The sequence below is a fragment of the Chrysemys picta genome, chromosome 5, assembly GCF_011386835.1.
Source record: "Chrysemys picta bellii isolate R12L10 chromosome 5, ASM1138683v2, whole genome shotgun sequence".
Taxonomy (NCBI): domain Eukaryota; kingdom Metazoa; phylum Chordata; order Testudines; family Emydidae; genus Chrysemys; species Chrysemys picta.
Genome location: NC_088795.1, coordinates 60756037 through 60772332, shown reverse-complemented (window position 1 = coordinate 60772332; position 16296 = coordinate 60756037). Strand labels below are relative to the sequence as shown.

The window sequence follows — 16296 nt, the reverse complement described above, 5'->3', positions numbered from 1 at the left end:
CAGACAGTCCTTCAGTGAGAGTGCCAATGCCTGTGATGATGGGGCGTCCAGGATTTCCAGGTTTGTGGATCTTGGGTAGTAGATAGAATAACCCCAGTCGGGGCTCTAAGGGTATGTTGATTTGTTCCTGTGTTAGTGTAGGGAGTGTCCTGAGTAGATGGTGCAGTTTCTTAGTGTATTCCTCAGTGGGATCTGAGGAAAGTGACCTGTAGAATTTGGTATTGGAGAGTAGTCTGGCAGCCTCCTTCTGGTAGTCAGACCTGTTCATGATGACAACAGCACCTCCTTTATCAGCCTCTTTGATGATAGTGTCAGGGTGGTTTCTGAGGCTGTGGATGGCATTGTGTTCTGCACGACTTAGGTTATGAGGCAAGCGATGTTGTTTTTCCACAATTTCTGCCTGTGCACATCGGCGGAAGCATTCTATGTATAGGTCCAGACTGTCATTTCGACCCTCAGGAGGAGTCCATGTAGAGTTCTTCTTCCTGTGTTGTTGGTGGGAGGGTATCTGTGCATCAGTGCGCTGTTCAATGTTATCCTGAAAGTATTCTTTGAGTCAGAGGTGGCGAAAGTAGGCTTCCAGATCACCGCAGAACTGTATCATGTTCGTAGGGTGCTGGGGCAAAAAGAGAGTCCCCGAGATAGGACAAACTCTTCTGCTGGGTTGAGTGTGTAACTGGATAAATTGATGATATTGCTGGGTGAGTTAGGGGTACCCCTGTTGTGGCCCCATGTGGCAGGTAGGATTTTAGACAGCTTACAGTCCTTTTTTCTTTATAGAGAGGTGAAGTGTGTAATGTAGATCTCCTGTCTTATTTTAGTAAAGTCCATTTGTGTGGAGGGTTGGTTATTTATGAAATGTCTCCAGGTTGGAGAGCTCTTTCTTGATGTTTTTCTGTTTGCTGTATAGGATGCTGATCAGGTGGTTCCTCACTTTCTTGGATAGTGTATGGCATAATCTCTCACTGTGGTCTGTGCAGTATATAGATAGCAATGGATTTTTCACCTTCAGTCCATTTGGTATGATGTCCATCTGTTTGCATTTGGAAAGGAAGATGATATCTGTCTGTATTTGTGCAAGTTTCTTCATGAGGTTGATAGATTTCCATTCCGTATGGCTAAATGCAGTGCCTTGCATGATGTCAAGTATCAGAGGGGTAGCCGTGTTAGTCTGAATCTGTAAAAAGCAACAGAGGGTCCTGTGGCACCTTTTAGACTAACAGAAGTATTGGGAGCATAAGCTTTTGTGGGTAAGAACCTCACTTCTTCAGATGCAAGTAATGGAAATTTCCAGAGGCAGGTATAAATCAGTATGGAGATAACGAGGTTAGTTCAATCAGGGAGGGTGAGGTGCTCTGCTAGCAGTTGAGGTGTGAACACTAAGGGAGGAGAAACTGCTTCTGTAGTTGGATAGCCATTCACAGTCTTTGTTTAATCCTGAAGGTTCACCGAATATTTGTAGGGCTCTACCAAATTCACGGCCATGAAAAATGCTTAGTAAAGGGTAAAAGCATACACAAGATGAGATTTCACAGGGGGAAGCCAGATTTCACAGTCCATGATGCATTTTTCAGGCCATGAATTTGGTAGGGTCTTACCTATACTATACAGATTTCACAGGGGAGACCAGCATTTCTCAAATTGCGGGTCCTGACCCAAAAGGGAGTTGCGGGGGGGGGGGCGGTCACAGTATTGCCACCCTTACTTGTGCACTGCTGCCATCAGAGCTGGGCAGCTGGAGATTGGCAGCTGTTGGCCAGGCACTCAGCTCTGAAGGCAGTGCCCCACCAGCAGCAGCGCACAAGTAAGGGTGGCAATACCATACCGTGCCATCCTTACTTCTGTGCTGCTGCTGGCAGCAGCTCTATCGTCAGAGCTGGGCTCCCAGCCAGCAACTGCCACTCTCCAGCTGCCCAGCTTTGAAGGCAGTGCTGCCACCAGCAGCCACGCAGAAGTAAGGGTAACAGTACCCCCCACACACACAATAACCTTGCAAATCCCCCTCCCCCCCCCAAACTCCTTTTTGGGTCAGGACCCCTACGATTACAATACTGTGAAATTTCTGATTTAAATAGCTGAAATCATGAAATCTACAATTTTTAAAATCCTATGATAATGAAATTGACCAAAATGGACCATGAATTTGGTAGGGCCCTATATATTTGTACTGCTGGCAGACCTTTAAAGTATACCAGAAACATCCTTGACAACTGTTTCCAACCTATTTGTTGCCAGTAGAGTTATGTCACTTTTTCCCTGTCTGTTATAGTTAAGTTGTTTCTTTTTAACAACCATGCTAGGTAGACTGTAGTTTCTTAAAATAGTTGGAACAGTTTGTAATAATGATAAATGTGGGCACTAGCCATATCGTTAGAATTGTATTAGTTTATACTAGTGTGTAAAAATGGTTTCAAACACAAGCACAGTGTGGTCAGGGTCTCTCTCTAATAACATGTCTTCCAGCTGCTTGATTCAGAGTTCTGTCATGGATGTGGACTTCAACATACACTGTTGCTTGGTGTTAACTGATTGTGTGCCACTTAAGTCTATGTGACCTTTGCCATTCACTTTAAGTGTCCAGTTGCCTCAGATGTTGGAGATGGTAATAAAATTGTGAAGGGTGAGGTAGGTATTTGCCTTAGGACTTGTGATTAGTAAAGTGTAGTGAGTGTGCCACATAATAGTTTTCTCCTTCTGTGTTATCAGAAAGTCCTCAACAACCTTTATCCTGCTTGTCAGACAAAATCTACTCCATAAGGAATGGCACATCAAACTGGGGAAGGGCAGGTTGAAGAAAAGAGTAAATAAAATAGAAGGTAGAGTGCTGTTAATTAAAAAGAGGAAGGAGGATATAAACTGCCCCACCCAGTCTTTTTAATTTTAACTTTCTAAGCTTCGCTCTCTTTAAATTTAGATTGCATCTTGAGTTCTGTTGCAACTAATATTTTTTACTTAGTTGTGAACAGTTTTGGGAGATAAGCATGTTTTGTGTGTTTATCCTCAATGGGTTAATATTAACTGCAAAAGTAACACAAGTTGCATTGTACTGTATTTTAATGTTTCTCAGAATGAAACTAGACAGCCTAATTTAACCATTTTAAAAGGGCTTTATGTATCATCTGTCTGATTCTTCTCTCTGCCTGACAACAGGATATTTATTTATTTCTCCATTAGTTAACTATACAATTTGTGGTTCTTTATTTTTAGGTTCAGATGGGTTTTCGTGCTTCAGAAGTCTTTTTTTTTTTTGTAACTATTTTTCATTTTGTTGAGCAGACACAAAAGTGAAAACATCTAGAGTTTTTCAACTGAAATTTTGTGTTTTCATTCTGTTACTGTTAGAAGCTAGGAATGGGCGACAGGGGATGGATCACTTGATGATGGGGCACCTGGCATTGGCCACTGTCGGAAGACAGGATTCTGGGTTAGATGGACCTTTGGTCTGACCCAGTAAGGCTGTTCTTATGTTCTAGCATCCAAGATATTTCAGCCATGGTTTTGCAATCACTTTTGTCTGATATACAACAAAAAGCAAAGGCTCAGGAATGTATAGGGCCAGTTGTGCAAATTCTTCTTAATGGTGCCATGCTTTGTTGTCTACTTTGAGTTTGGTTATTTAATATCAATATTTTAATTTCACTCAAAGGCCCGGATCAGGGCCCCGTTGTGCTTCATGCTGTGCTATTTTTTATTGATGACTTTAGTTTGAGAGACAATATAAATCTAGTTCCTTGAGAATTTTTCAGTTTCACACCATCAGAATAGATTCAATTTATCCTGCAAAGAGCTAATCATGTACATCTTATTCTGGCAAAATCTTCATTGAAGTCAAAGCGCTAAAGCTTTTCTACAAGAAATTAGATTATAGTCTTGATTCTGCAACACTTATTTATCTTCAATAGCATTTACTTACATTAGTATTCCATGAACTTCAAAGGGTCTGATTGCATAAATTAATAATATTGATTATAAGGGTATGTCCTAAATGCAGAGTTAACTTCAGTTATCTACATTCAAGTTACTCTTCTCAAGTTAGCTAGCTGGAGTGAGAGCAGCCATGCTGAGAAATAACATTCAAGCTACTTTGTCCATACCGGCACTGCAGTTATTCATATGTGGCACTAAGATTTCTGGGGGCACATCCCATGGTTCTTTGCACTGCAGTATGTGAGCTATTCTATGAATTCTTTCCCAGTGAATTGTGAGATAACTTGTCTGTCCTTTGGGCACATGCAGGGAACTATAGGAAGACACTGGAGGTTTAGCAGCACTCAAATGGAGCTAGCCTGAGTCCACACTACAGAGTGGTCATGTTACCCACAGATCAATTGTGTTAACTTAAGCTTTAACCTATACCTCCTTATGGGCTAGCCAACTTGAATTAAAAGTGCCACTACACTTGAGTGTAGCACCTAACACGAGTCCCATCCACACACAAAAACCCTTAACTCAAGTTATGACTTCAGTTAACTTTGAAGTGAAGACAGGCCCTAAGAGTTGCAGAATCAGACCCCATATTAATAAAAGGTTTTGTTCAGTCTAAGCTACAGTGGTTGTGATGGATACAAAGTTTGGCATTAAAAATGGTAAAGACAGATGATGGTTCTGCTGTATAACCTGGTATTCAGTATATCCTTTCTCAAGTTTTCAGTTTATTAAGGAGTAATTCTTATGTTCCAGTTTGCTCTTTACATTCTATTGCGATTGTATGTAAGTTGCATTTGCTATAACTTGATTTCTGTCTATTGCACCTTGACTTGAAGAATAGAATTTCCCCCACTATCTTCCTCCACCCCCAAGCTTCAGAAGCAGTTGTGTTCAAATGCAGCCTCCCATGAAGGGATCATACACACTGTATTCTCTCTCTATTGGAGACCTTGGTCAAGATTTAAAAAACTGGAGCCCCGGTTCAGCAAAGTGCTGACACATGTTAGTTTATATTTCTGGAAATGTCACTCTGACAATATCCTGTAGTCTCGGTGATAAAATAAAGTGTCTGAATAAAAAGTTATATTATTCACTATTCTAACTAGGTGATCATAGTAGTGGTCCCCTATGGCCTTAAAATCTATGAAACCAGGTGGCAGACATTGCCTGATCATGCACAGACAGATTTAGCTGAACCGCATACACACAAGATAAACAAGGAACTTTTATTTTTCTCATTGTAAACCTGTGATAAGATCTTTTTCTCTCCCAAACAGGTACTACTGGTGCCATTGACTATACCAAGATTTTGGAGGCTATATATAGTCTGCTGCTGTGGTAATTATGATCTGTGACTGCTCCTACCTCAGCTCTCAAACTCTTTGTACAGGTTAGTTGTGAGATTGCCAGTACCTGTTTTATTTTCTTCATTATAGTGCAAGCTGACAAGAACAAAGCTGAAGAGGAAGATTGAAGAGTTTGGATTAAGTGTGTTTTGGTACAGTAGATGGGGCATACTGGAAGTGTTTTGGAGGGGGTTAAATCACAGCTCTCATGAGGATGAACTGATTATCCACTATGACCCCCAAGTCTTTTTCAGAATCAATGCCTCCCAGGATAGAGTCCCCCATCTGGTAAGAATGGCCTGAATTCTTTGTTCCTATATGTGTATGTGCACATTTAGCCATATTAAAACTCATATTGTTTGCTTGCCCCAAGATTCCCAAGCAATCCAGATCATTCTGTATCAGTGACCTGTCCTCTTCATTATTTGCCACTCCCTATAATCTTTGTGTCATCCGCAAACTGTATCTGTTATGATTTGATGGTCTCTTCCCAGTCACTGATAAAAATGTTAAATATTGTTGGGCCAAGAACTAATCTCTGTGGAACTCCACTAGAAATACACCCACTCGGTGATGATCTCCCTCCCCCATAAAATTACATCAGTCAGCCAGTTTTTAATCCATTTAATGTGTGCCATGTTGATTTTTATATTGTTCTAGTTTCTGAAATCAAACTGTTGTGTAGCACCAGGTCAAATTTCCTGAACTTTAATTTGCCATACAAATCCATTAATTGGATACATAACAATTGGTGGTGGTTTTGGGAAGTGGGTCACTAGCTGAATATTTGTCTAAAATGGTTTAAAATAGATAACTGGAATTCTAGTGAGAGGCTATAGTGCAGGGGTCAGCAACCTTTCAGAAGTGGTATGCCGAGTCTTCATTTATTCACTCTAATTTAAGGTTTCGCGTGCCAGTAATACATTTTAACGTTTTTAGAAGGTCTCTTTCTATAAGTCTATAATAAACTATTGTTGCATGTAAAGTAAATAAGGTTTTTAAAATGTTTAAGAAGCTTCATTTAAAATTAAATTAAAATGCAGAGCCCCTGGACTGGTGGCCAGGGCCCGGGCAGTGTGAGTGCCACTGAAAATCAGCTTGCGTGCCGCCTTCGGCACGCGTGCCATAGGTTTGCCTACCCCTGCTATAGTGTGTGTATATATAAGGAGGATTGGGAATGGGAAAAAGAAGGGAAATTGCACTGTATATCAGAAATATATTCATAAATAATGAACTAAGGACAATTATAAGGATCAGAAATAGCAAATGTGCATGTGTTAGTTAGAGATGAGTAACTGATTTGGGGCTACAATGGGGCAAAAGGGCCAAGCAGACAGAGGAAGAGATAACAAGTGGAAATGTTCTGCTACCCATACAGGTCTAGGGATGTAGAAAACAATGAGCTGGGAAGGGGGTGAAGAATGAGAATGCAAGGGGGGTGGGGGGAGAATAGCTAAATGTCATCAAGGAAATAATATAATTGAAGAAAGAGGACAATGATATAAGAAGTTATGACAAGAAAGAATTGCTGAAAACTAAAAAGTTTAGATTGGACAAAAATAAAAGCATTCTTCGAGTAATTAGTCATTAGAATAGACTGCAAGTACTCGAAGCCCTTTCCCTGGAGCTATGTAAAGCAGATAAGACAAGACATTATTGAAAATGTAGGGAATTGTCCTGCAAAATTCAATTTGTCAGACCAAATGAGCTAAGGCTTTTCAGGCCTTAGACGGTATTATCTGTAAATCTAACAGCAGAATACCTGCCCTAACAAATGGTCCTCCCTGCATTTGGAAAAATTGGGTGTGTAATTCATTTCCAGTGGAGGCTGTGGTTTAGACAGGACTCAGGATTGTTTAACACCATGTCATCTAACCCTGTGCTGAGAATAGCCTCCGTTGTTTCTACCACCAGTGGAGAGATGTACCAGTTGGTCTCAATTTTAGCAATGTGGATACAGCTATAGAATCTCAGAGCAATTGGGAAATGTAGGCTCATCTCTTATATAGGGTGAAATCCTGGCTTTAACAATTGTGGCTGTGCTGGGGGAGGGGAGTGGTGCCAGCTGCATATCTGGCCTGAAATTGGTTAGCACAAGATAAAATGGGTTGGGGGTGAAGCATTTCCAGGTATAACTAGGAGAAGGAGCATTGTCATACTGCTAGCAGCCACTGATGTCCTCAGCATTGGCAGCACATATACTAACATTGGAACGATACAGAGAAGATTAGCATGGCCTCGGCGCAAGGATGACACAGAGAAAAAAAGCAGCACATTAGCTAGTCGTAGGCCTGGCCATGCCTCTGAACAATGATACATTATGTAAATAAGAACAGACTTATGCCATGCTGCTTTCTTCCATACCTAGCACATCTGTGCAGCACGGAGCAGGATATGACCCACCCAAAATTATTATGGTCATCTCTAGTAATTATTATATAACTATAAATTAAATACTGTTATTAATTTGCACTTCTATATCTCCTTTCATTGGAAAATGCCAAAGCCCTATGCAAACATTAACAAATAACACCTCGCAAGATCTGTCTATGATAGGTCAGCATTAGCATGGCTGGTTATTTGGAAACAACGGAGGCTATTCTCAGCACAGGGTTAGATGACATGGTGTTAAACAACCCTGAGTCCTGAGGAAGTCATAGGTTAGAGGCTTAAACAGGATCCTCAAAATATTTTAATTAATTTTAAATTACTTTTGTAACTGAAAGCCCCTCCTTCATTCCTCAAGTTGCACAGTTTCCTTTTAATTTTGCTTTTCATTTTTCACTGTTGTGTAAAGTGCACAAATCTACATAACCAATAATAAACAACTGGCTCAATTGTTAGTTAACAGATTTATATAAGCATTGTAAATCCATTAACGATCTGGTCACTAAATGAAGCACTGACCTATTTCTCAGACTTAATAGGTGATAAACCATGACTGGTGATCTATAAAAGTAGGAATGTGTAGAAAAATTAATAGCTGCAACAGCAGAGCAAAATATTAGTCTCCTTCCAGGCTTCCCCCAATCAGAATGCATGGCTCACTGTTATGTGCTTACTAATTATTTGTCAGCCACCAAACTTTGACTCAGATTAACTTTGCAGTAAAGTGAAGTTGCTATGCTGACGGCTGGGTGCGCACCTCTCTCCCTCCCGCTCACCTGGTTTACTGCTGAAGAATGCTATGCAAGTAATTTAATATGATTTACATTCAAGTTGGTCCAGAATACAAATCCTGGATCCAGACACTCCTAGACTCAGGGAAGGATGGTTTTTAAATCTAGGACTATCTCTTATCCCTACAATAAGGAAAAACAAAATTGTGGATCCAAACACTATCTAATCTGGGGAGATTTGTGATCAAAATACAAACTTTGTGGCTTGAGCCCAGATTAGGCCCATCACTGGAATTATAAAAGAGAGGATGCATCTTTTTCCCAAATAAACATATCCTTCCACCCATTATAACCAGTTTTAGAGACATGCAATAAGTGAAATAGTGTTGTCACCCTTTGTGTATTGTCTATAGTGAGGCAAGTGACAAAAAAACACAAAGGAACTGTAACTAGCAGAAATGATGTGGTGCACACATCATTCTAAAGGGGCAGATGGTGTGAGCTCTAGCAGCCAAAGTTACATTTGCTTGGGGAATAGAGAAGGGACAGTGGAGCCTCACATAGGAAGGGGAGGTGGATAGCAGATCCCTCATGATTGTGAGAGGAAGGTAGTGAGAGCCTCCTATTGTTGGGGAAGTAGAGGGAGCTGAAGAAACTGCTACTCAGTTACTACCTTCCTTGCTTCAGAAGCGTCCTGTAAAATGTGTGTCCTATTCGGTTTCTGCTTCCAAATATATTTCTTGTATGGCTGTTCTGGTAGGGAAATAGTGGCACTGTTGCTCAGGAATCACTTGCACCTCCACCTTCACCATATTTAGTTATAGGCATTCTCACAATTAGCCATCTTTGCTGATGTTCAAACCAAATCCAGGCAGGAGAAATTACCTTACATTTTGAAGCATTGTTCTCCAACATTCTTGACCTGGACTGCCTTCAGGGGTTTTGCTGTCCAAGGTAAACTGTCAAATGTCTGCCTGTCTTTCTTAAGGTTGTCTTGAGCCATCACTGCCATAGTATTCAAGCACTTTCCAGGTAAGCTGAATCTGCATGGTGAGTTTAGTCTTCCCCCTTTCCTGGTTAAAAATGGACTAAAATGCTTAGCTAACTGCTGCCATGGGCAACCACTCATCCTGCTCTTTTAGCAGTGGTTTAAAGCATTTAGAATCTGGTTTTTCAAAAGTGTATAGGGTACTTCTGCCCCCAAACTCTGATGCACAAGCACAGGTAGTGGGACATGCAGAAGTCCATGGACTTTTCTGAAAATCTGACCCTACATTCCTCTATGTAGCACACCAACAGTGAGAAATGTGGAGTCCTCCATACAGATACAGAATCATCTTATTTTGTGCTAGGGGCCTAACTATCTAGGTGTTTATACCATGTTCATCACCATGACATTGAATATAAAAGAACAGACACTATGCTATAGGCATAGGTCTTGAGAATGGCCAATTACATAGGTGATTCAGTTGAATCAGAGCTTGAAGAGCAATTTTTTTTCTCCTCTTTTGCAATCCTTGCTTGTTTGACAGGCCCAAACTGAATTACATCACTTCCTAAAAGCAATCAAATACAGCACATCTTAAGAAATTTAACTCACATACACATGAGCAGGAAACAGGAAACGTACTTGTTCCTGTAAAACAGGGAGAAACTAAAATTGAGAATCATGCCTAATCACAAAAAATGTATCATACAGAAACAAAACTTCATGCTGTTTTTTGTCCTGTTTCTCACGGCAGGATCTCCCAGATATGGTAAGTAATAAAGTGTCTTTCACATTCTGAAGTAGAACTATGCAGACATGTTTTATGCCTACAGCGATAGAACTCTGTTACAGGGTAACACCCTGAAAACCTGATCTCACGTAGGAGGTTTATGAAAACTTGCACTGTTTGTTTTAGTTTTATTTAACTTTGCTACTTGCATCTCTCTCTCTCTCTGTGTTTAATAGAGATCAGCTTCACCTGCAACATTTGGATCCAAACATCCTTAAATCTCAGGTGTTTTTAGATACAGGGGTTTGGTTAACATCCATCATTATTTTCTGTTATGATTTCCACCATTTGGTGTATTTTGCCTGTAAAAGTTATGTCCTTCATAACGGCATTTAATGGACCAAAAAAATGTACTCTGATTACAGTACATTCAAAGTTTTCAGTTGAATATTTCAAACAGCCATAACGAACAACTTTTGTTAAGCAAAATAATAATCTAGGGATGGTTCATACTGTTTAAAAATATTATGTATTGCAGGCTTGCATAGTTAAACTTTGAACAAAAAAATCGTTAAACTATTACGTGTACAATTGTTTCATTTGTATTTTGCACAAGAAATAGAGACAGTAACTGAACAATGTTGGTAGCTGTTTTAAAGAAAACTTACAAATTGTTTTACTTATGTGCCTTTGGGTGTGAAACAAACCACTGTTGAAATCCTTTAATATACAGTGGTATTATTAGCTGCCCTCAAATTGCTGTATCAAGTAACAGTTCTGCACAAAATGGGGAGAAAGGATAGTCACTCTGTTATTGCCACCCCACTTTAATTATGGTTTTAATGACCATGGTGAAAATGGATTAAAAAAAAAAAACGATTATAGCCATGCTGTAAGTCTGGGCAATAGTCCCTGTCTATACTACAAACCTTACCGTGGTTAAGGGTAATGTCTATACACACAAGTGCCATGACTGAATTATAACATGGCTTGGTCTTGCCTGTGTAGATGGAATAAAAATTGTGTTACAACCATGCTAAGGACAATTATAACCCAAGTTATTAGAAAAAAATCCCTGTCCATAATTATCAGGGAAATTATGCAGAACAAGAAGTCTCTTTCTAAATTTGGTCTAGTAAAGGACTAGAGCTCTCAGGTGGTCTCTCTAAGGCCTCACCTATGTGTTTGGGGACCATTTACAACATAGTAGGCCATAAAGATGGTGAAAGCATAATTAGGTCTTGCAGTGTGGATAGGATTATGTTATAAATAACATTTCCAAACTATATTAGAGTCTTACAAAGTCAAAATCCCACAAGTTGAATTACAGCTAAAAGAAGACAAAGCTGTAACTATCTCTGGGGAAAACTGTATTGTAACCAATCCCCTCACCACAGCCAGCTTTATAATGCAGATAAAGGTTGTAAAAGCTGTGCTGGTATTCCCTGGAGTGTTCCATGTCCCTTTGTACTATGTTGAATGAATATTTAGGAAGTTACAGAAAAGGCTTCCTCACTTACTGAGCTATGCCACAAGAACCTTGTTCAGCCAGATAACAGTATTCAACAGTGCTTCATGCAGAGAATGTCAAGAGCTAAGAGGTGATAGAATTTGTGTTGTGTGCCCATGCTATTATCACTTTAGCCATAATTCAAGAGGACTTCTCAGTTCAAGAGCCAAATGTGCTGTAGATTGTACGAACAGCATTTACAGACACCCTATAGTTTGATGAAAAGACCTCTTAGGTGAAGTCACATACATAGCTAGGACCACTGGGGGATTCTTGTTCTTGACCTCTTTTCCTCCTCATAATAATAATGAATTTAAAAATGGATCTGAACCCACATCAGTGTTTGTAGACATAAAAACTTTTTTTTAATCTATGAGGAAGCTTAGTATAATTGCTAAAAATGGAAGTAAAATCAGATTTCTTTTTAGTCACTATGAAGCTGTCTCCCTCTAACATATTTTGAGACCAAAAATGTGCATGTTAAATTTTCTAGCAAAGTGATAAAGCAAGAAATGAGGGTTTGCTAGGATCCTTCTGTCTGGCCTGGTGCAGCAACTGCTACATTGCTGCATCATCTCTTTTTAAAGATGCATCAAAGTGCAAGTCTCTGAAAAGTGGCCATGTAAAAATGGTACCTTTTTACTCAACCGATTAACTCTTTGTGTGTATTCAGCCAGATATTCCCATTTGATTCACAAACAAGTTGTTACTGCTGTTCACTCATGCACTAGAGAGCAATCTCAGAGAAAGAGAATCCTTCTTACACATCAGTTAAATTGTATATCAAATTCTAGTCAGTGACCCCTGTGCACTGTTCGTGAAGGTATCTTATAATTGCTGGTATGATAAAGGCTTCAGCTCATTTGGTCTTAAACACAGAGGTCCTCTTGAGTGATACCTTAAGGTGAGAAGATTCACATCACAAATTCGTGAATGCAATGGAATTGCACAAGATGTCATTGAGGCAAAACTGAAAGGTTAAACAGGTGTGACTAAGTGCATAATTTGGTCTGCAGAACCTTTATTACTGTTGATGATGAATGATCCCAGCTTGACTCCTAGATGCTGGTCTGAATTTGCAGGACGGGCAGTAGAAATGTCAGTTAAGCTGTCTATACCAGGGATGAAGTTGTTCCATCATCTAGAAATAAACTTAAGTATATTTCCCTCCTGGTTCACACCTATCTGGACAAGACTTTTTGTAAGCACCCATTTTCTACAGGATCTTTTCTATTGATTTACCCCCACAAACATGTGGCTGTTTTACCCCTCTAGGACAGCATATCTATTAATCAAGCTGGTCTTCAGTTGTTTTAAGGATTCCTACATATCATATCTGAGGCATGTTTCAACATGTTATCTGGGCAAGCCTTGCCCATTTCAAGGAGCAACACTCCCTAGATCAACAGTTACATGAAATCAGATAAAAGAGAGTTGAAATGATGTAGAGAAAAGTTATTAGGTAGAAAGAAACACTTGGGCAAACTGGAGGCCCCCCACCCCTTTCCACTGTGTTTGTTAATTAAAAAGTCCAATGGAAAACAAAAATCCTGCCTGTACTCCATAAATAATGCCACCTGGAGAAATTTTTAAAAGAATGTTATGAGTATAGGGTGTATTAACAAACACAGTTATGGGGCTCTCCAGTTTGCACAAATGTTTTTTTCAGTATATATAGTATTTTAACTCTGTTTTTTTAGCCTTAAATTGAGTATTTTTTCACATGGGCTATTTGTATTTTATAGCAAAGTTTGGAGAAACCAAAATTCCCTTAAAAAAAAAACTGATTATTCCATCAATTGAAATCTTTTATTTTTTTTCCTTTTATTTTGTGCTTAGGTACAAAGATGTAATTTTAAAACATTCCCCTCCAGGGACTTGTTTTATCAGAACAATCTAGGTCTGCTCTGGCAATTTTATAATAGGATGTATTTATATTCTTTAGAAAGAGGAAGCTGATTGCATGGTTTTTGTTTTGTCCTCCCCTTCAAATTAAAAAGAGAAATCTTGTTTACCTGCCTACTTCATCAAGAAGGCAAACCACTCAGAGCAGGAAATGCAGCAAGCATTGTGTTCAGATGTGGCAACAAAAATATCATTCTTGCTTTTGTTGTGTAGAGAAATGTGGTCTAGTCTGTACGGCCAGTCAAGAGAAAAAGTCAAGCAAGATTCACCAGTTTCTCACCAGCTGCTTTAAAGAGGAGAAGATGCTAAGCAAGACTGTATGCTGTAGTGTACATGTCTGCAAACGATACTGCTTCTCCTTTTCAAAATTTGAATGAACAACTTCATTTATTCGCTAGCACAACCAGTTGTGATAAAAGCCCTATTGTGAAACTTTTGAGCGGCTGTTGAATCTTAATCAATTATAAAGGGTCCAATCCTGATACTCTTACTCATGCTCTGTAATATCGTATTCTGTGAGGAGTCACATTACTATTTGTGGATTAAGGTGCTACTCGCTGAGAGTCAGGCTGTCAGAATCTGTCCCAAAGAAAGGGACTAAAAGCACTCATTTGAGTCCCAAAAAATGAAGGCATGTTCTGTGATAGCTCCCATGCTTAGTGCCACCAGTGCATTTCAACTCTGATCTGTAACTCCTCCTCCCACTGGGTGGAGCTATGCTACACTATGCAGTGACTGTATGATGTTGACCAGTGAGGTCATCACTGTCATCATCTATCACTTGAGACCTCAGTCATGCTTTAAATCCTGGCGGCAGTTAAAACATAATTTCTAAATGCAGCAGTTAAAACACAGGAGGTAACAACAATATGCTGGAAGCAGCATTGTATAACTGGCTACTGAACTGCTGAAGGATGTATTTAATTCTCCCAAATTAAATCACTTAGGAAAAAGAAAGTGGGGCTAGATGCTGTTTTGTCTTTGGAATTATGGGAAGTGAACAAATATACATGTTAACAAGGTCACCCTCTGTTATCTGAAATTATCTTTGGCTGGAGACTGGAAAGGGGAATTTTATTTAATAGAGAGACAAGTGATCTGAAATCTGCTTTATAGCTTGAACATGGCAAATAAAGAACAGAAGAGACATTGGAACAGTCTCTCTGGAACATCAAATGAAAAATATATTCCAGCTGAAAGTTTAGGATTGTGGTTAATGAGATGTTACTATTTGTTCTTGCTTTCAAGTGTACATCATGCTTCAGACGTTTGAAAAGCTTTTATAAAGTATTTGCTCTGGAAATAACAGAAACCTAAACTATTCCCCCCGCTTTCCCATTTGTACTATTTTTAGCAGTGGCCTTGTTGCTATCAGTATGTTAAGCAGAGGAAGCTGACAGATTTCAAGAGAAGAATGATAAGAGGAGGGATAATTAAGCAAATGTGGATAAATGGTTCTGTGACACTGAGTTGGTTTATCTGTTATGTCAGTATTATGATTAGCCATGCAGGCGTCTGCAACACACATGTCTATACTGGTGCGTTGGCCCATCATGACTAGATGATGATGTTAACTGTCAAATGGAATTGCTGCAAACGCTGGTGGTGACTAGAAACAATTTCTGGGAAGAAGAATCTGGAAGAACCAGGTTGCAAGGAATAGAAGTGCAGTACAGTAACTCCTGTGCCAGTGGATCCTCTTGATAGGGTTTAAGCAGAACCAAGAATATAATGGGTTATCAATGCATGCAAAAATAAGAGGATACATGTAAGAGGTCACATGAAGGGTATTACCTACCAAAGAGGCAGAGATTCTGTTTTGTTGTTGAATGAAGATGGGAAATAGTAAATAAAGAAGTTAAGTTTTACTAATTAATGTTTTGTAAAATGCTTTGAAGGAGATCAGTTAAAAGTTGTTGCTATGTTTTGAATGAAGTAGTCTGATGATTTATTTTTTAATATTAAACATTTTTTGATGATAATTTTTAGTAAAGGATAAAATGAATAGGCACTCAGATGATGAGTATGGCATAAATACCTAGATAGATAAATCATCACTACAATAACTTAATGCAATAAACTCAGATTATTTTAATAATTTAAAATCTTGTTCCCTAGAATACAGCCTCAAGAGACACTTATCTCCTTCCAAAGATCTAGCAGTAAGGAGAAGCAATGTGGTCCAGTGGATTAAGCATGAGATAGGGATCTCGAGTTCTAATTCCGGTTTTCTCACTGACTCACTATGTGTCCCCTGGGCAACCCACTTCACTTGTCTCCCTTTATTTCCTCGTTTGTATAATTGATATAATTGCTCCTCTCACAGGATGGATGAGGATTTATGTGCTTACGAAGCAATTAACGTGTAAAATACTATTGGTCCCAGTCCAGTGAAGGACTCAATCAGGAGAAAAGAGGAATGGCTGCCAGTGTGGTGGGGTTGTGCGGTGTGTGAGAGAATTTATATTGCGCAAGAGCAAGCGGGTGGATGTGGTTGTCTGGGAATGGGGTTACACATGTTACTGTTTATAAGAAGAGCAAGCTAGCAGAATTTTGTCTGTATTATACGTTTTCTTGACAAATTGGCAAGGGTAATGTGGTTATGTATGAAGCGCCCATCACTGTGGTCAGTCAGTCTGCAGACATTCAAGTGTGGTTTAAAAAAAACAAACAAACCAGGATGGGTACAGGAGAAATGAAGAAGAAATTTTAAAACCATATGCTTTGACTCACTATCTATTTTGATTATCCAATTAAAAAGTGAAAACCTT

At 39.3% G+C, this 16296-nt stretch overlaps 1 protein-coding gene and 1 non-coding gene across 3 annotated transcripts in view; both read left to right on the top strand.

Annotated features, from left to right (window-relative positions):
• Nucleotides 1–2053: 2053 nt before the first annotated feature.
• Nucleotides 2054–16296, top strand: part of TMEM154 (transmembrane protein 154) — a 57244-nt gene continuing 43001 nt past the window's right edge. The window contains exon 1 of one of the 2 annotated variants that reach the window (XM_005307370.4): nucleotides 2054–5317. In XM_005307370.4, the coding sequence (XP_005307427.1) occupies nucleotides 5272–5317 (46 nt within the window). In that variant the 5' untranslated portion in view covers nucleotides 2054–5271. Of the gene's footprint in view, nucleotides 5318–6733; nucleotides 10150–16296 lie in introns of those variants that run through there. The other variant, XM_005307369.4, reaches the window with a different exon arrangement.
• LOC112059281 (U6 spliceosomal RNA) lies at nucleotides 7450–7558 on the top strand. The gene has a single exon (XR_002888542.2). It is a non-coding gene; the product is annotated as a U6 spliceosomal RNA (small nuclear RNA).